The sequence below is a fragment of the Acanthopagrus latus genome, chromosome 18 (genome assembly GCF_904848185.1).
Source record: "Acanthopagrus latus isolate v.2019 chromosome 18, fAcaLat1.1, whole genome shotgun sequence".
Taxonomy (NCBI): Eukaryota; Metazoa; Chordata; class Actinopteri; order Spariformes; family Sparidae; genus Acanthopagrus; species Acanthopagrus latus.
The window spans coordinates 625,594-648,125 of record NC_051056.1 but is presented as its reverse complement, the minus strand read 5'-3'; the positions used below and the strand labels follow the sequence as shown (position 1 = coordinate 648,125).

General features: G+C 42.0%; 1 protein-coding gene and 1 long non-coding RNA gene across 4 annotated transcripts in view; both read left to right on the top strand.

The window, feature by feature from the left end:
* Nucleotides 1–227: 227 nt before the first annotated feature.
* LOC119007331 (cytochrome c oxidase assembly protein COX18, mitochondrial) overlaps nucleotides 228–22,532 on the top strand; it is a 32,393-nt gene continuing 10,088 nt past the window's right edge. The window contains exons 1-3 of one of the 3 annotated variants that reach the window (XM_037076930.1): nucleotides 228–394; nucleotides 1,484–2,035; nucleotides 3,667–3,767. In XM_037076930.1, the coding sequence (XP_036932825.1) occupies nucleotides 1,493–2,035; nucleotides 3,667–3,767 (644 nt within the window). In that variant the 5' untranslated portion in view covers nucleotides 228–394; nucleotides 1,484–1,492. The remainder of the gene's footprint in view (nucleotides 395–1,483; nucleotides 2,036–3,666; nucleotides 3,768–22,532) is intronic. The other 2 variants (XM_037076932.1, XM_037076931.1) reach the window with 2 other exon arrangements.
* The window catches only part of LOC119007333, a 19,082-nt gene continuing 756 nt past the window's right edge, over nucleotides 4,207–22,532 (top strand). Inside the window, exons 1-2 of the long non-coding RNA XR_005071104.1 lie at nucleotides 4,207–7,021; nucleotides 7,482–7,550. This is a non-coding gene — a long non-coding RNA (uncharacterized LOC119007333). The remainder of the gene's footprint in view (nucleotides 7,022–7,481; nucleotides 7,551–22,532) is intronic.

The window sequence follows — 22,532 nt, the reverse complement described above, 5'->3', positions numbered from 1 at the left end:
GTGAAAATCAGTTTCTATATCAGAGTTACGATTGATTAAATGCGCTGACACCTAATCGCGCCTGCTGAACAGATGACACTGAGTGGAACGGGTGACCGCCCCAAGATGGCCGCCCCAATTCTCATCAGCGCCAACAGGCAGCAGCGTTCGACGAGGCGTCTACTCTTTATGGCTATGGCTAAAACCATAAACGGCCCTGCTTACGTCACATTTGCTCGACATGCGTTGGTAAACAAGAGTGTAGCGTCATATGTGTGGGACGCAGTGTTGCCCGTGGACGGAAGAATTAAGGTGAAAGAATGAAGAGAAACATCTGAGTTCTGATCAATTGTTCTAATACTGTTGATAGAGCAGAGACCCGAGTACACTTCACGTGACGGCTGACGTCACACAGGTACGTTCAGGCTTTGTTCTCAACAGTGGAATTATGATTCAGTCCGAAGACACCCAGCGGCGCCTCGTCGCCAGCTTCACCTAGTGTCTGCAGCAGGAGGACGGTCATCTGCTTCCTATAACCTCCGTTGCTCTGGAGGCTGACCGATCAATAAATGACCCTATCGATAGAATTACACTAAAACTCTGTTTCTTCAGACTGACCGAATGACATTAGTGACAGATATGATAGAATACTTACTACTGAATTTATATAGAACGCGCATATTGATTTCTAATGATTTGGATAAGAGACAGTGTTCTTTATTTATCACCCTTGGGAGAAATTTGCTGGCAACCCAGCAGTAATTAAATAACAATTTGAATTAAAGCTGCAAGCAGATGAACGGCCCTCGCAGTCCACGTGCATAGGGGCATGCTGACGACAGGGCTTGTTCATGCATCACCTTATGTAGAGGAAGTCCTTTTATAATTTGGTTGCTTGCTTCCACTGGTATGAAATAATGCATGCATGTTCAGGCAGTGAAACTGAAAAGTAAGAGGGCTGAAACAGTTTTAAAAGGTGGACAGTTTGAAAGTTGAATAGTTTCTCCAGCTGACCATAAAGCTGAATGTATGCTGAAAAGGCAGAAAGAAGAATATTTTAAAAAGCTGATAAATAGATGGCTGAAAGAGCTTAAAAGGGTGAACAGTTTCTCTGGCTGCACATGCTGGAGCAGTAAAAGAGCCAAAAATGTCCACATAAGAATGAATGGGAAAACGCCTCCCAAACTCCTTCCATTTTTGAAAAAACACTTGTTTGTTCCATTTTTTTTCACAAGTTTAACTGAGAGAACTGAATTATTCTGTAAAATCTGTCAATGAGCACGTTTTACAACCTGACAGGTGAGTCATGTAAAATATAACATGGTGCACAGTTGTGTTTGGACTGTCACAATATAGTTTGTTCGCTCTGATCACCACACAATGACACCTGTTAAAGTTTTATTGGTCTTTGTTGGTCTGTGCTGGTTCAGCCTTGTCTTTACTTTCTGATAAGTTTCAGGATCAGGACCTTGTGTCTAACCTTGTTTGTCTCCTCATGTTTCAGAGAGTCACCATGTTGACTGTGAAGTCGTTGCTGAGGTTTGGCAACTTGCAGCTTCCTGTACAAAGAATGTGTCCTGCTGTGTTCAGTAGGAAGTCACCTTTACCTGGTCACACCTGCTCTGCACCTTGGTCTGCTGGACTATCTGCAGTCTGCTGTCACATATTACCTGTCAGAACGCGGTCAGAAGTTTTGACCAGGTCAGGTCTGAGGACACCATTACATGTGTGGACGTCATCAGGTCTGAGGACACCATCAGGTGTGTGGACACCATCAGGTCTGAGGACACTGTCAGGTCCGTGGACATCATCAGGTGTGAGGAGGCTCTCAGGTGGTGGTGGTGGTGGCAGTGGTGGTGGTGATGGTGCAGGAGAGGCAGGATGGTATATCAACCTGTCGGACTCAGCTCCAGTTCACCTGTGTGAGCACTTCCTGGTGAGCATGCAACAGGTAAATGGGCTGCCGTGGTGGCTAAGCATCATCATGTCGACGCTCTGTGTCCGGACACTCATCACTCTGCCACTCGCCGCCTACCAGATGGTCATCATTGCTAAGGTGAGACATGTAAGGAGGAAAGGGTTAGCCAGACACAAAACCTTAAGTGGTCTGATGATCAATTATCTGACTGATTAGTCCAGAGATGAATGCTGCTTTTCTCTTGCATCTTTTCGCCACCCCCTTTTGTGCTCCTCTAATTTGATTGGCGGTTGATAAAAGTCTTTGCCAGTTTAATAGTTTAAAATATTATGAGTCTACAATTGGCTTCATTATATGAAAAAGAAATCCTGAAGTGTCCCTTGATCCAGTCAGCTGATGTTTGTCTGCTCTACCATCATTAAAACAAATGTGCTGATGTGATGAAGTTACAGCAGTGTTACTCACTCAATTCATTCTAATAAAAATGATGTCTTGTGTCAACATGAGACATTTAAAAACATTTAAATTTAACCAGCAGGGGGCGTACTACACTACACTATATTAATCCTGATGAAGATGATGACTAAAACCCTGTGAACATAATTTAAGATGAAATCTTCTTTACTCTTATACATAATTCTAATACGCCAAATAACAAAAAACATTCTAACAATTTAAATGTTTTAATTAACTCAATTTTATTTGCACAATTTAAAAAAAATACCTAAATAAGAGGGATAGTAAATACTATTCAGAGCAGGAGGAGGAAGAAAACCCAACTTTAAGATATCACAACCAATAAACCCTAACACATAACAGGGCTCCAGACTAACTTTTTGCATTGGTTGCACTGGTGCGCCTAACTTTTTTATTTAGGTGCACTGGCACAAAATTTAGGTGCACTCGAATTTTAACACCATAAGGAGACCTTTCTGGCTCCATAACTGAATGATCTCCAAACAAGAATAAGATATTGAGAAATCCTTGTCTTTATTTGAAGGACATTGACATAAGAAAAAATAAGGTGTTTCAAGTGCTTCACTGAGCTGAAATTGCAAAATAAAACATTAAGCACAATAAAACATTCCCAAATAAAACAGTGCTTGTGCTTAAAGTGCTTCACTGAACTGAAATTGACTATTTCGATCAAACATTTCAAGTAAAATAAAACATTTCAAAATAAAAAGTGCTAATGGTTAAAGGACATATTCTGCCCCTTTTCCACAAATTATCATTATGTCAAGTCAGCTGGTCTCCCCTTGCTGTCACTTGCCACTCAGATGGCCAACACTTGTAATGTGGCCTTCTTGCCTGTTGGCCGTGGCTAAACCAGCTTGCCACACTCTCCCTTGCATCAAAATCCTCCAAACTGGGCCCCTCCACACTGATCCTGATCAGGTCCTCCACTGTGTCTGTGTGAAGCAATGCTCTAGCATTTGACTTGATCCTCTTCTGTGTGGAGAATCCTCTCTCACAAACGGCAGATGACAGATGTCGCATATGCGACCAAAATGGTCGCACTCTGGAGCCCTGCATAATTAACATCCAGAAATGAATAAAAATATGGTGTCCTCCTCTCCTCCACCTCCTTCTCTCTTTTTCATCCTCATCCTCCTCCTCCTCCCTTCTTCCTCCTCCTCCTCCTCTCTTTTGCCTCCTCCTCCTCTCTTCTCCCTCCTCCTCCAGCTTTTTGTCCATATATTTAATCACAGTTTACAGTAGCCTCTTGTCCATCGTGGTAACCATAGTAACCTAAAGGATATGTGCAGGTGGAGGCACTGCAGGTGGAGATCTCAGAGCTGGCCAAGAGGCTTCGCTATGAAGTTTCTGTCTGCGCACGAGAGAGAGGCTGGCCAGAGAAACAGAGCCGGTAGGACATGACGTCTGAGTGTGTGTGTGTATTAATGTGTGTTAGTATGTGTTTTATTGTGTGCATGTTACTGTGTAACATTAGCCCCTTTCATACAGACAAGCCGCATTATCGCCGCAGTGGCAGTTCACCAATTCTCAAAGTTATTTATTTTTAGCACAAACACTAAAAAGCAAAAGTTGAGTAAAAGTTTTTTGCTAGTGACAGACAGAATGTTTTTAGGCAGAAATATGATGAGGAGTCGGTAGGACAGACAGGAGGACAGATGCTTCTCTGTGTAACTACGGTATTTTTTTCCTCATATAAGTTGCCAAAGATAGTTAGTTACTACGTTACTTTTGTTTGGTCCTGTAACGTGGCTTTGTGGGACATTTACAATTATTAAGTTGAGTGAGGGTCCTGTGTAGTTGCTGCAAATGTGCCACCTTTTCTATCTAAAAGGGGCTAGTGTGTGTGTGTGTGTGTGTGTGTGTGTGTGTGTGTGTGTGCGTGTGTGTGTTTCAGTTGCCCCTTTCTTCTTTTCCCAATAAGCCGCCACTTGGCGTTTCTTGCTATATGCAGACTATGGGGGTGCATAGGACCCAAGCACCACTAGGGGGCCCCCTCAAGTAGCAAGTCCAGTCTCAATTAAAGATGGATCATTTGCATATGAATCAGTTCCAAGGAACGATTCTTTAATGCGAACAAACTGACCTGATTCCATGTTTCACTTCTCTCTCATTAGTTCTTTCGTTCTGACAGACTATTCGCCGTGTTGTTCACTGTTTACTTATCAGAGTGGTGAAGAGGACTGAGAGCCAGCCAATCGTATGCTGAGTCTAGGACACTGTCGTCAAATTTTATTCAGTGAGAAACAGGAATGCATAACAACCATTTCCATGAAAAAAAAAACATTTCATTTTGTTCGTAGCTCATCGTTCCCGTTCAGTCAGACAGTCACCCTTGGCTACATGTCAATTTAATGTCAAGGTGAATATACACATTATCTATTGTTGTGTTGTCTAAAAGTACACATGATCATGAAGTTGTCTGTGTATTTGCCTTGAACTACAGTGTTATGTTGACCATTAGTACTATTGTTTGAGAGCGAGAAGCTGAGAACTGTGCATTACATGATTCACCGCTAAACGACACAACTGAACAAACAAACGAACAATGTGAATGATTCTTCCTGCCGAACTGACCGACGAGAACTGAATCTCGACATTGAACTATGAAATCCACCTCTGGTCTCAATATCTGAGGAGCGATCCAGTGGAAGTACCTGGATCGCTGATTGGTCTCTACTACGCCGCATTGCTATGACGATCAGTACTACTAAGCGAGGAGAGGAGAGGTAAGGTGAGGTGAGGCTAGTTGCGCTGAGCCACCAGTACCAGTCATTCATGGCATGGCATCAAAAAAAAACATATTCATCTGGTTCAGAAAGAAGAAGAAACAGGATGAAGAAAAACGCTCACAGGATAGAGGTAAGTTTTTTTTTTCATGATGTTGGGTGGAGGGAAAGCTTTAATGATGATTTTTTTTTTTTTTAGCTAGCTTAAGGGTTTTCTGAAAGGGCTAAATGTAAATTGTATAGGTCACATGTGAATGCCTTAAGACTGATTGACTGAAGTGACCCCTGTCTTAGTGAATTATAGCAGGTCCATTGCGTTAGCCTTACATTTGGGAGGGAGGGTGTGTTGTTAGGCAGATGTCTGTCATGTCTGCTTTATCCTTGTCCAGTGGGAGCTGCTGTTCCATCATAGACCTCCTCTGTTGTTAAATATCTGCCACGTAACACTACTTTAGGATTATTTTAGTGTGTCCTCAGTTTATAGGTCTTTAATGTCATGTGTGCTAAACAACACTAATGCATATTGGGCCTACTGTGGATTATTATGGACTGTTGTGGTAGTGGGTTATTGTTAACTCTACTAAGTTTCTTGCAGTCTGTCTTTACCACATTTATTAGAATATTTATTGACAATATAATTTAAACAAATTTGCCTACATTCCTGCAGTTTAGTTATGTTTTTGATATATTTCTTTGTCAAATTATAGAAAATTTAAAGTAAACTGTACTATATATATGTTAGTTCTGCCCACAGAATATAGAATATAGGTTAAGACCATATCACCAGTTAGGCACAAGTAGTCTACTGTATAATACCCTGCAAAATATACACAAACATATTCCTTCAGTATCACATAGTGCTCATCGGTCATTTATCTCTGTTTTATAACTCTAACAAATAAAATGTGTCGTAAACTGCTTAAAAGTGACAACTTTGAAATTGGGTGCATGCTTTAGTTTAAAGGGACACTGTACTGTATGTTGCAAAGTTTAATATAAAAACAGATTATGAATTTCTGCATTAGTGTAACATAACTCAATTATATAGTATGAATATTTGCCAAGCATCTTTTTTTGCTTGGTAACGTGGGAGTTTTGTCTTTGCAGGAGTAATTATGAAATATTTTGGAGATGCGGTACAGGTAGCAGCACAGCTGCCTTCAGCACCACCGGACCAGGATTTTTAAGTTTTAAAATGTTTTTACAATTTAAAATAAACATTTTTGAGGAACACTGTATCAATTTTACATGACTTAGACAACTTTATTACTCTTTATTACTCAGACTCTACCCTGTTTTCCTCTTAAAATGTAATAGATTGTTGCATTGTTGTGGAGCACCTAAAAAATTTACACTAATTTAGTTGTGCGCATTAGTCATGATAACTTCTAATTCATTGTCAGTATGACTACAAACAGTTGTGATAATTAAAATGTTTATTGTTCAGAATTTTGTGTTCATGTCTTCTCATCTAGTGAAAAGTTTTCAAACTAAGAAACAAGATCCAATTGAAATTTAAGAATGTCAGTCAAAAGGATGTATAGATAATCGCTTCTGTCATTGGCTGACATAGGCAGGTTCAACTAACGTTTGGCACATAATTATTATATAATTATAATTTATATTATAATAAATGTTTAGCCTTTTATTTGCATTAGTCACCAGAAGCAACCAGATGGACATGCTTCTTCATTAATGTCTTTTTGCCGTTTCTTGATATCGCTGATATCCCGTAAACTTGTGTGTAATTGCGGTGCCGCGCATGACCCCGCCTCCCTGTCTGCAGAGTGAGGCCGAGCTGATTCTGTCCCGGGCAGGTGAGCTCAATGTAACGGAAAAACCAACAGCTGCTGCACAGAGACACTCTCCTTTCTCCTCAGGAAAAAAACTGGTGCCTGCTCCACAGTTTGTCATTAAGGTGGGTTGAGTTAATTAAATTGCCTTTGTCTTGTCTTTCTTTTGCTAACTTGTTAAGTTTGCAGTAGCCAACTTGGTAAGTTAGCTACTGCTAACTTAGCAGTAGCTAAAGTAGCTTGTAGTAATATTGATGTTGTAACAGTTAACTAGTTTCAGCCCGGCTCGGATGGATTGGTTTTTCAGGGGTATATCAAGATGACCATGAAACTTTATTACCACAGAGCTACCATGATTGCATTTTCTGATCTACTGTGTTGTTTTAGAGATAGGAGAAGAGTGTTGAAAGGGGTGAAAATCACTACAAGTCTCAGTGGTAACAGTAACTAGCGAACATGAAATTTGCGGCTTCGGTAAACATTTCCATGGTAACAGCGAGCTCCAGCAAGTTACACTATAGGATTGTGGGTAGTGTAATACTTTTCCATGACATCACAAATAAAACATGTTTTTCTTAACACTAGGTTGATATCATACGGACTTGTGGCTTCTACAGGATCATATACCATTGTTTCACAATCTCATAACTCTTGGTAAGTCCACTTTGGATGTTAATGACATTATGGTCAATAATCAAAATCCTTTATCCAGAATATGAATGGCATTTTCACCTCTGGAACCTCACTGTTGAGCTCTATTTCTCACAAAGTTGAAAACAAACAAAAACACATTCATAACTGATAATGTCACGGTGTCAAAAAGAGCTACGCATGTGCACAGACAGAGAGCTCTGCTGCGCTGTTAGGTTATTCAGAGAAAAGAGAAATATTCACAAACTATTTAAGTGTAATTTCTTCCAGTGCTCAGAGTAATCGCAGTCAGAAACTCTTCTAGCAGCAGCAACACCTCACCTCTCATACCGTGAGCACACAGGATTGACAGTCCGTTACTGTGCTTAAGAGGATGCTTGTGTCTGTCACACTGAAACTTTCTCACTATTCCCAATAAGTGGTTTTCAGGTTAATATGCTTGTGCAAAGTCATGGATGTAATTTTACCTTAATGCTGAAATCTAGTAATATAGCATAATTTTAGACTTTTGATTAAAATTATTCAGGGTTGACAAGACGCTCTCATCTCTCTGAAATCAATCTCTCAAAGTTCACGCCAAATAAGAGCACCTCAAAGCCTGTACATCTTGACAAAATATGATATATGTGAAATGTATTTATGTATGTGTTATATAAGTGTATATGTCTATGGATTATGCTCACTTTATAAGGCATGCAAGGAGTCGGACATTAAAGAAAATATAGAGAGAAAGAGCAGAACAATCAACTATGTAGATGAAATTACGGACATCCTGTGACAGTAATTAAGTATCTCAACCTGTCAGTCACAATTTGCATTCAAATCAAGCATCAGGTTTTGAGTCTAAAAACTTTGCGTTGCTGGATACAGAAAAATCTCATCGTTTAGAGACGTATTGTATAATTTCGTACAATATTGTCAAAATATTAAACAAATTTACTTGACAAGTTTAAGTGGATAGAAACATTAAGTTTTATTGAAGTGGCCTTAGAAATTGTAAACAACTACCCTACTGTAATTTCAGTGTGATGAGGGCGAGAACATTATGCATCATTCTTGAAGGAGAGATGTTGGTGGAAATAACACTTAAGGTAGAAGCCAATAGGCCCATACGAAAGATGGCGCCAGTGCCTTCATGAAGTCAGTTTTCATTCCACATATTCAGGTTTCATTCAGTATATTCAAACGTTAATTCCGGGGACCTCCGCCTCAGCGAAATATGGCTTAAGTCGCACAGCTCGGGGCTCCTGCAGAGTTTATTTTTGTATGCGTTTTTAGGCACTATTCGTTCTTTTCCTACGATCTACTAGTCTCTGTATAACTTTTATTTTACACATTTTTCGGTTTTACATCATTACAATGCCGCCCAAAGTTAATAAAGAAGGAAACACCATACAGTCACACATGCGGCCTGTCACCCACGATGCTTCCTCACTGTGTGGTGAATCCACGTCCCGTTGCAGGCTACCAACATACGACCCACCTGTGCTTCTGGCTCTCTATGAGGAGGTTACTGCTGTATTTAAAGCAGAGCTCCAGGCTGCCCTGGGTGAGAACCTTTCCTTCATTCCTTCAAGACTGAGCTGCTCACCTTGAAAAGTGAACTATCCTCCAGCATATCTGCTATGCAGCAAAACTCTGCCGGGCTGAAGTGTACCGTGGTGGAGATAGAGCAGTCTGTGTCTATTTGCACCAATGATATTGTAACCCTTCAAAACAAAGTGCAACACCTCACTTAAGAAATGGCCAAAATGGAAGAGAAGTGTGAGGATCTGGAGGCAAGGTTGTTGTTTTGTTTTTTTTATTTATTTTAGTTTTTCCTTCCTTTTCTTGTAGGGTGTGGAAGCAAATTTGTTCCATAATTTAAATTAAAATGGATTAACAGAAATGCTTTTTCATTTCAAGGTCATCGCTTTATTATGTGACTCACAAATGAAGTGAGTAATAAATCATCCAAATTGCATTTTCATTTTCTTCTTCAAGCCTGCTGCTTTTTCGTTTTCAAGCCCGCCCCCTGCAAAAAAAATGTTCCAAAATTCAATTTGTATTTGCAATCCCAAGCAGCGCAGGAGAGTGACGTCAGCGGCCTCTGTTCTTCTTCAGCCCCCAGTCTAACCGACCATGCTACGCATCTACATTAGGAGGCGGCAGTGTGCATATTAGACACTGGAGCAAGAGGAGAGACAAGAGGTGAAGAGTGTGAAAGCTGTGTTGGGAGTATAGACTGTGGTACATGTTTTCAGAAACAGCAGGGAAATCACCATGTCCAGTTCTGTACTGCTGTCAAGACAGCCATGTTTCGCGTTTGCTTGGTCAAATCAGCCGCACCTTTTTTTTCCAGTGCACAAATGCTCTAACGTATCAGTGCTGGACCGTACATCTTTGTTGTCCCCATATTGGATGTGGCAGCTCAGCCCCGTGAACTAATACAAGTAAATGGAGTGAACTTTATAAAGCTCCTTCTACAAAGTGCTCCAAGTTATTGTCTCTCATTTACACATTCACACACGCACTGATACATTCAGGAAACACACAGAACCAAAAAACATGTCTGTAATGTTTCTCTGATGATTCTTAAATGTTATCTACTCCTTATATGTTCAGTGTACAGGTCAGCATCAAACCACAGCATGGCATTTTTTATGAGTGTTTACAGCTGCTAACGTTTGGAACGCTGTTACTGTGATGACACATGACAGCTAAATATTTATAAAAATGCATCCTGTGGTTTGGTGCCGACCTGTATACCGAGCGTATATGGAATAGCAGGGTTCTCCCCAGACGGTGGAACAGTGGCGCTGCACCGCTATACTCATTTTCAGTGGTAGCTGCTTTGTAGTGGGTGAGGGTGACGAGAGAGTGTCCGTCAGTCCCCCACCTGATGGCGAGGAGCACCACCCCCCTTCTGACGATAGCGACCGTCCTCCCCTCCTGGATGGCGGTGCACCGCTACATTAAAACTTTCTGGGGAGAACCCTGGAATAGTTAACATTCACCAGAGAACATTACACATGTTGTTTTTGGTTCCTCTCTGTTTCCTGAATATATCCGTACGTGTGTGAATGTGTAAATGAGAGACATTAACTTATAGCACTTTGTACAAGGAGCTTTATAAAGTTCACTCCATTGACTTGTTCATGGGGCTGAGCTGCCACATCCAATATGGAGGTGACGTTGACGTATGGTCCAGCTGATCCCTTCAGTTTATTACCGGGAATACTGACTGTGAAGTACCATGTGTGTTTCATGGGTCTGACTGTGAGACTGCAGTCTGACCCACAGTTACTACTAGCAGCTCTTCAGAGCGGCTTCATTATGATCACTATAAATGTTAGAGCATTTGCGCACTGGAAAAAATGTGCGGCTGATTTGACCAACCAAACGCGACCATGGCTTGCTTGACCGCAGTACAAAACTGGATATGGTGGTGATTTCCCCGCTGTTTCTGAAAACATGTACCACAGTGTAAAACAGCCTTCACACTCTCCTCTTGTCTCAAAATGTGACAAAATGAGTGGTCTTGAAGAAGAAAATGAAAATGCAAATTTGATGATTTATTACTCATTTCATTTGTGAGTCACATAATGAAGCGATGACCTTGAAATGAAAAAGCATCTCTGCTAATGCATTTTCATTTTCAAATTTGACATTTCAAATTGAATTTTGGTACCTATTTGCTAGGGCATCTTTTGGAAACTGAATCATAAATGTCATTTTCTTCATCATTTTAATTAAGTTACAAAATGAGCAGTGAAAATGCAATTTGGATGATTTATTACTCATTTTATTTATGATTCAAAAATGCAGCTATAATCTGAAAATAAAACATTTCTGTTAATCCATTTTAATTTGAATTATGAAACAGATTTGCTTCCATAGTAGGGGTGATCTTTTTATCATTTATCTCCATTCTCCTTTTTCCATTAACAACAACAACAACAAAAAATGAGCCTAGATGACTGACACTGTACACGCAAGCCCAGCTCTGGATCTTCTGTCAAATTTTTTAGCTGGAATGTCAAAGGTTTGAACAGTCCCATTAAACGATCAAAGGTTCTCTCCCATTTGAAGCACTTAAATGCTGACGTAATATTCCTACAGGAAGCGCATTTGCGTGACAGAGATCAGGCCAGACTTAAAAGCCCATGGATCAATGATATTTCTCACTTGCCTTTTGACTCTAAAGCTAGAGGAGCAGCTATTTTGGTTAATAAAAGAGTTCATTTTACCACAACTAAAATTGTAGCTGATAAGAACGGCAGATATTTGATCGTGGCAGGCCATTTATGCCATAATCCCATTTCTTTGTAAACATTTATGCTCCAAATTTTGACAACCCACATTTTACAAATAGACTATTTGACACCCATTTCCTGATTCTTGCTGGGATTTGAACTGTGTGATGAACCCAACCTTGGACCATTCTAATCCATGCACTCTCACCCAGTCTGCCATGTCCAAATCGATTTCAGATTTTATGCTCCAGAATGGGTTTGTGGACCCTTGGAGATTTTATAATCCACATACTGGGGTATATTCCTTTTATTCTCACGTACACCAATCTCACTCTCACATTGATTATTTTTTTTGGCGATGGTTCCCTGGTCCCCAAAGTGACATCCTCTGAATGTCATTCAATTAGTATTTCTGATCATGCTCCTCTTAGCGTTAACATTAGACTCTCAAGTCAACCTTATTGTACTGCTTCACCCAGCGTTGACTAGTGTCCTGGACTGAGATTCACAGCCAGCTAAACTCTTTCTGACATTTTATCCAAGGAACAGGCTGGAGTTGTGACAGGATCGCATTTATTGCCAGAAATTGTGAAACTGAAACAAATACACAAAGATTCAATTACCACAAGGTAAATAATACAAGTTTACATGTAGCCTGCTAACGGAGGTAGCGGATCTAACACACACAGATCTACGTGCAGAGTCCGCGATCACATCTCGCCCGTTAATTAACAAATTATGATAAACTACAGAAGCGTTTGCAATCTACTAATGGAAAATAATGTTTACTTACTCATATTGCCACTACAAAGGGGTAAAACAAACGTGAGGACGGAGGAATCTCTTGCTACGGAGCCGGTAAAAAAACAACAACCTCCGGTTCGCCTATATCACTTCCTGTAAAACCCATGCACGCAAAAAACACATGAATGAAACTATTGCGCCGTCTACTGGTCATAAAATGCAACTGCAAGTAAAAATGTACACAGTTCCATAACACTCCCCGCCTGGCATTATTTTAAAAATGCCACAATAACAAATTTACACAATCTAATCTCCTGGAGATAAGAGAAGAATACACTCTGAAATGGGTCTGAGGAAAGTCTTTTTAGACTTGTTGTGGGTAACCTTGACCTCCACTTTCCTGACAAGTCCATCTTTACTTGGAAGAGCTTTTACTATGACTCCTGTTGGCCATTCATTTCTTTTCAGTTGCTTGTCCTTTAGAAGAACAATGTCTCCTTCCTTCATGTTTGGCCTGATGAGCTGCCATTTTTGACGACTCTGGAGCATGTTGAGGTATTCTTTCTGCCACCGAGCCCAGAAAGTGTCAGCAAGAACTTGAACCCTTTTCCACTGATATTTGAACATGTCAGCTTTGGTGAAGTCTCCAGGCGGAGGTGAGAGGACACCAAACTTCTGGGTGAGTAGAGTTGAGGGGGTTAAGATCAGAGGAGCTTCTGGGTCAGTGGAGACAGGCACTAAAGATCTTGCATTAATAATAGCTGTAACTTCAGCCATCAGGGTTATCAGAACCTCATGAGTCAGCTTGGAGTGGCTCACTTGTAAGAGCATTGAATCCAGGATGCGTCGTGTAATTCCTATCATCCGCTCCCACGTGCCACCCATGTGGGATGAGTGGGGCGGGTTGAACATCCATGAACATCTTTGATTGAGGAGGTAGCTGTCTACACTCATCTCACCAGGCTTTAGAGGCTCCAGCTTCAGCTCCCTGGCTGCACCAACAAAGTTGGTGCCACAGTCTGACCTCAACTGCTTAGCAGTACCTCTGATCGCGAAGAATCTGCGAAGTGCATTGATGAAGCTGGAAGAGCTCATAGTTTCAATCACTTCGATGTGAACAGCTCGAGTGGACATGCATGTAAACAGAACTGCCCATCTCTTACTGTTGGCTTGTCCTCCTTTAGTGCGGCGTGCAATGACCTCCCATGGTCCAAATACATCAAGGCCAACATAAGAAAACGGGGGGTCAGTCTGTAAACGTTCGGCTGGCAAATCTGCCATGATTTGCTGCTCCTCTCTGCCGCGTAGTTTCCTGCAGGTCACACATCTATGGATAATGCTGCCAATACACCTCTTGGCTCCTACTATCCACAGGCCACTTGCTCTCACCGCTCCCTCAGTAAAGTGCCTTCCTTGATGCTTTACAGCCCCATGATGATGGCGGATCAGCAGTGTAGTGATGTGATGCTTGCCTGGGATCAGAAGAGGGTTGGCTTCACGACTTGACACGCTTGACTCTGCAAGGCGTCCTCCTACCCGCAGTAGGCCATTTTCATCAATGACTGGATGAAGCTTGTGAAGAGAACTGTTGGAGGACAGACCTCGTTTTGCCATGATGCATTTGATTTCTTCTGAATACACTTCATGCTGGACACATCTTATCACTGTGTGTTCTGCTTGACTTAAAGCTTCATCTGTGAGACTTGTCTTGCAGAGGTGCCATCCTGCACAACTGGTTTCTTCTCTGGATTTGATGAAGCTGTGAGAGATGTGACGAAGGTGAGCCACTGCTTTGATCAGGGACGTCCACTTAGAGAAGCGCTCAAAGCGCGCTGAGCCCAAATGCTTTGTAGAGACTGTGGTGGTGAGCACTGTCACTTTAGAGTGAATTTCAACATCTGACTCTGGGCTAACAAGCTCAAATGGGCCTTTCTCAGGTGTTGTGCTCTCAGGCTGCAAAAGAAACGCAGGACCACATAACCACATGGTGCTGGCAAGCTTCCCTGCAGCTACAGACCTAGAGCCATGATCTGCTGGGTTGTGCTCTGTTGAGACATATCTCCACTGATCTGGTAGGTAGGATTGCTTGATTCTCTGTACACGATTGTTTACATATACATGAAATCTTCTGTGCTGGTTGTTTATGTATCCTAGCACCACTTTACTGTCTGTGTAGAATGTAGTTTTGTCTATTTTCATGTCAATTTCTTCTGTGAGGAGCTCAGACAACTCCACAGCGAGCACCGCGGCGCAGAGCTCCAGTCTGGGGATGGTGAGCTCTGGTACTGGAGCCAACTTGGCCTTACCCATGATGAAGCCAACTTCAGTGTGTCCATCTCCATGTGTGACTTTCAGATAGGCTGCTGCAGCTATAGCTCTGACTGAAGCATCTGAAAACATACAAAGCTCAATACACTTAGCTTGTGAAATGGAGAAGGAGACATATGTGCGAGGGATATGCAGTGCCTGGAGATCCTGCAGCGACTCTTGCCAGCTTCTCCAGCCATCATACATGCCGGGGGGAAGGGGGCTATCCCACTCAAGGTCACTGTTGGAGAGCTGTCTGAGTAAAAGTCGTCCTTTGATAGTTACAGGGGCAAGGAAGCCTAGAGGATCGAACAAGCTGTTTACAACTGAAAGCACCCCACGGCGAGTGAAGGGCTTCTGGCTCTGAGGAACATGGAAAGTGAATGTATCAGACATGATATTCCAACTCACTCCCAAGCTGCGCTGGACAGGAAGCTCATCTGTGGAGAGGTCCAGATCTTTGATTTCCTTGGCTCTGTCTTCAGGAGAAAAGGCATTCATCACCTCCACTCTGTTGGAGGCGATTTTGTGGAGACGCAGATTAGAGAGAGCGAGCATCTTTTGCGCTCTCTGCAGGACATCGACAGCCTCAGCATCAGTTGGAAAGGATTTCAGGGCATCATCGACGTAAAAGTCTTGTTCTATGAAGTGTCGTGCGTCACTGCCGTAGACCTCTTCTGCCTCCTTTGCTGCCATTCTCAGCCCGAAGATTGCCACAGCTGGAGAGGGACTATTTCCAAACACATGTACTCTCATGCGGTAATCTACCACGTCCTTGCTGAGATCATTGTCTTCATACCAGAGAAAACGAAGGAAATCTCTGTGCTCTTCACAAACAACAAAACAGTAAAACATGTGTTCTATGTCGGCTGTTATGGCAACCGGTTCCTTTCGAAACCGGAGGAGCACACCCAACAGGGTGTTGTTCAAGTCAGGCCCCTTAAGCAGCACGTCATTGAGAGACACTCCATCAAACTGTGCACTCGAGTCAAACACTACTCGAATCTTCCCGGGCTTCTGCGGGTGGTAGACGCCAAAAGTGGGAAGATACCATCTCTCTTTATCCTTATCACAAGGTGGTGCAAGCTCTGCATGTTTGTTATCTGTCATTTTCTGCATGAACTCGACGAAGTGGGCTCTCATGTCTTCCTTCTTGTCAAGTGTGCGACGAAGAGACATAAGCCGCTTGTAGGCATAGGGCCTGTTATCTGGGAGCAGACGCCTGGGGCTCCTAAATGGCAATGGTGCAACCCAGCTGTTAGTTTTGTCTTTGAAGACTCCTTTCATCTTCTTTAAAAAGAGTGTGTCTTCGACAGAAGGTGCGAGCTGGTTGTCAGTAACAGTGCGGCAAAAGACAGTCTCTCCTAAATTCTCTGCAGTGGGCTTGGAGTGTGGGTTTGGTGGTTGCGGCTGTTGAGGAGTTGCTTTTGTGTGACCCATCAGGCTGAAATTCTCCTTCACACTGAAGCGGTTGTCACAGGGGGTGAGAAAGCTGGGGCGTCCATTGTTTAACACATGTGTTTTTAGAGCACTCACTTCAGTTGGCTTATGAGCGCTGCCGAGGCACACATCGCCGATGATAACCCAGCCCAGGTCAAGCTTCTGTGCATATGGGTCATTGTGTCTGCCGTTCAACTGTTTTCTCACCTTGTGAGCTCTCAGAAGGTTCCGTCCAATGAGCAGGAGGATGTCAACATCTGGGTCGAGGGGCGGTATCTCACCAGCGATTGACCTCAGATGATGGTGGTGACGTGCGGCTTCAGGGGTAGGTATTTCTTCTCTATTATTAGGGATAGCATTGCATTCAATGAGCACAGGGAGAGGAAAGTTCAATTTCCCGTCTGCTGACTCCACTGTATAACCACATGCTCTTCTGCCTGATGTTTCTGTTGTGCCAGCACAAGTCTTGAGGGTGTATGGTTCTACTGTGCCCTGGATGTTAAACATATCAAAAAACTCAGTCTTTGCAAGGGACAGATTACTTTGATCGTCTATGATTGCATACATCCTCTTGATGTTATGTCGTTGACCTTCTGGGAAGACGTGTACCAGGCAAATCTTGGAGCAGGATTTCCCTGTGATCCCATTTCCACATACCTCTGTGCAGGTGGCGGTAACATCTAGGTTTGATGAGCTCAGACTCTCCCCGCCATGCTCTTTAGAGGAAGAGAGGGGCTTTGTTGAGGGTGTCTGCACTGGTGGGCCAGGGTGGAGAGCTGCCAGGTGCCTCTCACTGTCACACTCCACACACTTAATAGTGACATTACAATCTTTTGCCTGATGACTGGTGGATGCAAGGCAACGATAGCAGATGTTATTGTCTTTGATGAATTTCTTTCTGTCTTCCAATAGCATTGTTCGGAAACCTCTGCATCTTTTCAGTGGGTGGGGTGTGTGATGTATAGGACATTGCCTGCTTATATCTTCATTTGCATGTTTAACCGCTGTGTGTGTGTGTACATCTGTTGACACGTCTGTCTTGTGCACTGTGACTGATGGCCTTGTGTTGTAACTACCTGGAAGCCTCTCTTTCTTGAAGCTGACAGAGGAGGGATGAGCTGTAGTGAAGCTTGGGTCATTCCTTGCTCTAGCCTCTTTCCTCACAAACTCAGAAAAGAAAGAGAAAGGTGGGAAGGCAACTTTATAGTCTTCTTTAAACCTTGACCCAACCGCTGTCCACTTTTCCTGAAGGTGAAAGGGTAGCTTCTCCACAATTGGACTCACTCCCCTGGCTGTGTCGAAGTAACTTAAACCAGGTAAGTATCCATCTAGCTTTGCAGCCTCCAGTTCACAGAGCAGGTCGGAGAGCTCACGAAGCTTGCGAGGTTCTTTGCTGGAGAGCTTTGGAAAGTTTTCTATCCTGGAAAACAGGGCTCTTTCTATTGCTTCTGATGAGCCATAGCATTCTTCAAGTCTTGTCCAGATCATATTTAAACCAGCAGATGGGTGACGTATATTGACTGCTTTCATCCTTTTAGCATGTTCAGAGGACTCAGGGCCCAGCCACTTGATGAGCAGATTTATTTCTTCAGTGTCAGTTAGTCTAAGATCTGCAATGGTACTCTGAAACGTGGTCTTCCAGCTCAGATAAGTCTCTGGTTGGTCATCAAACTTAGTCAGTCCTCCACTCACAAGCTGACTCTTTGCTAAGAACCTTGCGAGGTCACTGGTTGCGTTGTCAGAAGCTGTGTGGTTCGTAGTGAACCTATACTGTGGCTGTAACACATTGTAGGGAGGACTTTGTTGAACTACATCTCTTTGTAGTGTTGGTTTGCTGCCATCTGGTGGTGAGAATTGGTGGCGATTTGGTTCTTGTTGAAAAGGTGTGAATGTCGGCAAATGTTTCGCTTGTTTCTGCTGACAGGTGGTGTCACAATGCTGCATAAAGGTGTCTTTCTGACTTCGAGGAAGTTCAGTGTGATTGTGTTTATTTATGTAATCAGTCACTTTCTGCTCTGGTGTTGCCTGGGTAGGCAAGAAGTCAAACTCACCACTTCGCTCTGCAGCGTCGAGCTGAGCAGCAGCAAGCTCCATCACCTCTGCTTTGGCCATGGCAGCATCAGCCTCTTTCTGTAGCTCAAGTACACCAAGACTTGCTTCTAAGCGAGCTTTTTCCACCTCTTTCTCAGCGTAGGCTAGCCTGGCTTTAGCAGCCTGTGCTTCCGCTTGAGCCTTTGCTGCTGCCATACTTGCTCTGCTCGATGTCGTTGACCTGCTTGAAGCTCTTGCTGATGATCTAACAGTCAGCCTTTCTGACTTTGAGGACTTTAAGGAGTGAGCGGAGAGTGATTTGGTCTCCTCACAATCTTGACCTTGAGCCTCCGATGTCTCCATTATGCTTGGCTGGGAAGGGCTGGTGAAGGTGAGTATGTGTCTGTGACTGGCTCTCTAGTCAGTGTCCAACAGTTTGTCGACGTCCCTCGCCGAGTGCTATGATTTCACTGTACTGCTTCACCCAGCGTTGACTAGTGTCCTGGACTGAGATTCACAGCCAGCTAAACTCTTTCTGACATTTTATCCAAGGAACAGGCTGGAGTTGTGACAGGATCGCATTTATTGCCAGAAATTGTGAAACTGAAACAAATACACAAAGATTCAATTACCACAAGGTAAATAATACAAGTTTACATGTAGCCTGCTAACGGAGGTAGCGGATCTAACACACACAGATCTACGTGCAGAGTCCGCGATCACATCTCGCCCGTTAATTAACAAATTATGATAAACTACAGAAGCGTTTGCAATCTACTAATGGAAAATAATGTTTACTTACTCATATTGCCACTACAAAGGGGTAAAACAAACGTGAGGACGGAGGAATCTCTTGCTACGGAGCCGGTAAAAAAACAACAACCTCCGGTTCGCCTATATCACTTCCTGTAAAACCCATGCACGCAAAAAACACATGAATGAAACTACTGCGCCGTCTACTGGTCATAAAATGCAACTGCAAGTAAAAATGTACACAGTTCCATAACACTTATTGTTTCTCAACCTGGAGGTTCAATACTCTGCAACTGTCTGATGACGTATTCAGTGCCTTTGAGTCTCCAATTGATGAGTTTATAACTATTAACAAAAACAAGTCTGTGTCTTACTCACTATGATGAGAATCGCTTAATGCTCATCTGTGTGGTCAGATTATTTCTTATTTTGCTCATCGCAATAAAACCTGTAAAGCCAGGGTAGATGAACTCTTCACTAAAATGATGGATATTGACAGACAAAATGCTACTAACTCATCCCAGAGTTTAGTGAAACAGCGTCATGACCTACAGGTTGAATTTGACCTCCTTGCAACAGCTGATGCAGAGCGACTTCTAGTATGTCCTCGTGCTATTTATCATGAGCATAGCGATAAACTGAGTAGGCTCCTAGCTCATCAATTGAAACGTCAGACTACCTCTCAATTAATTACACAAATGAAAGATTCTTCTGACAACCTTGTCTCCAACCTCACATCTATCAATGACATTTTTAAGAATTTTTATTCCTCCCTTTATGAATCGGAATCATCATCAGACATGACAGAATTGACTTCCTTTCTCCATAATCTTGACATTCCCAAAGGTTGACCCCTCTACTGCTAATGGGCTTGATGCACCTTTGACTCTGGAGGAAATTAAGTTTTCTATCAAAGCCATGCAAAATTATAAAACACCCGGTCCAGATGGATTCCCTGTCAAGTTTTTTTTTAAGAAATTTATTAATAAATTAACCCCCCTATAATCATATCGGAGGAACAGAATGGCTTCATCAGAGGGTGTCAGTTGTTTTTCAATGTTCGAACCCTTTTGAATGTAATTTTCTCCGGACATTCTTCTTTAAACCCCAAAGTAGTTATTTTGATTGATGCAGAGAAAGCCTTCGATCGGATAGAATGGCAATATCTTTTTGAGGTTCTACAACAGTTTGGTCCGGGGGAAAAAGTTTATTTCTTGGATCTAACTTGTATATACTTCCCCTCAGGCCAGCGTCCACACAGATAACTCCCGATCTAATTATTTTACATTGTCACGTGGCACCAGACAGGGCTGTCCCCTTTCCCCCTTACTCTTCGCCTTGGCCATAGAGCCCCTCTAAATTGCATCAAAATCTCTCCCTCAGTTTCGCGGTATTTCTCGTTCTGGCATGGAATTAAAATTGTCCCTGGATGCAGGCGACCTTCTTTTATATATATATCTGATCCTCTGACTACTATTCCACCAATTTTATCTCTGTTAGAGAGATTTGGCTCTTTCTCTGGCTATAAAGTTAGTCTCCTTAAAAGTGAATGCTTTCCCATAAATTCCCTCGCCCTAACATTTAAACAGTCAGACATTCCCTTCAAGCTCGCTTTGGGGATCAGTGTGACTCGCACCTTACCCTCTCTCTATTCTGCAAATTTTTCTCCATTACTTGCCCAGTTTGGGGTAGATTTCAAGAGGTGGAACTCTCTCCCTCTGACATTTATAGGTAGAATAAATGAGGTGAAAATGAATTTCTTGCCCAGATTTCTTTTTTTGTTTCAGTGCATTCCTTTATTTTCGCCTAAACATTTTTTTTTTTTATCTTTAGATCAGACTATTACTTCCTTCTTGTGGGCGGTAAAACCCCTAGAGTGAAGAAGTCCTTACTGCAAAAATGTATTTTTGATGGCGGTCTTGCCTTACCAGACTTTCTTCTATATTATTGGTTAGCACACATACACAAATTGACTTACTAGTTTCAATCTCCACAGCTGTTATGGTGTCAGCTTGAGACTCAGTCCTGTGTATCCTCTTCACCTGTTGCCTTACTCACCTCTTCATTGCCTGTTAGTTCTCCCAGTTTCACTAAGAATCCTTGGTACTCTCTACCCAGATCTTTATCTGGATCCAGTTTAGGTGCCACTTTAAGTTTCTGTCTACGTCTACTCTGATGCCTTTAATGGATACTCATCTTTTCCCCCCATCTTTTACGAATACCTCCTACAAGTTATGGCAAAGTCGAGGCATTAAGATTTTCAGAGACCTCTTTAAAGACAACACTTCTGCTACTTTTTTACACCTTTCTTCAGATTTCTATTTACCTACATCCCATCTATTTCTCCACTTTCAAATTAGACATTGTGCTTCTTCTCTTTTACCATGTTAGCCTTCCCTTCCTGTTAATCAAGCATGGGATGACCTCCTGACCATAAAACCCCTCCAGAAATCGCTAATATCCAAATATGACAAGCTCATGGCTCTTGACACTCAGTCAGTTGTCAAAACCAAAAACACTTGAGAGCATGAGCTTAGTACAAATCTGACAGATCAATTTTGGAATAAGGTTGTACATTGTATACGCTCAACTACTTTTTGTGCCAGGCTTCATCTTAGACAGTTGAAAGTATGGCACAGAGCCCATTTCAGCAAATCCAAACTATCTGAAATATACCCCAGTGTTCCAGACCAATGTGATAGATGCCATGCCTCTGCATGTAATTTAAGTCATATGTTTATCTTCTGTCCCACATTACACAAATTTTGGGCCGATTTTTTTATGATTTTGACAAAGGCTCCAGGCGCCCAAATAAAGACAAACCTTTTTATTGCTATTATTACGCTTTACAATCAGAAGTTTTAGCCTTACTTCTCTTCTGGCAAGACGTAACATTTTGCTACTCTGGAAGTCTCCTAAACCTCTATATCTATCTCTCTGGCTTAAGGAAGTTATGTTCTTTCTCAAATTGGAGAAGATACATTCTGCAGTGAAAGGTTGTTCCAATACATTTTTTCAGAAATGGAATTCTTTCATAAACTATTTTAATTCCATACCAACTTTGCCCCCAGACTAACCCCCCTTACCCTTTCTCTTTGATTTATTCATGTATGTATCTTTATTTTATTTCGCCACTTATTTATCTGTCTCATTTGATTAGGTTTGTATTTATTTTTGTTACTCTTGTTTATTTTATTTATCTTTTCCTTTTCTTTAGCAGTGTATTTTAATCCTTTACCCACAACCAGATATATGTCCACATGACAGTTTATTGTCTTATCTTGGAAAATATTTACCATATTTATTTAGACATGTCATTTAATTCTTCTTTTAATGTGGGGACAATGTTCATAGTTCCTGATTTGTTAAAAGAAAAAAAATAGGGCAACACTTGTATTTCTGTATTGTGCTGTGTAATTTGTCCTTAATCAAAAAATTGAAACAAACAAACAAAAAACATTCATTCCATATATAT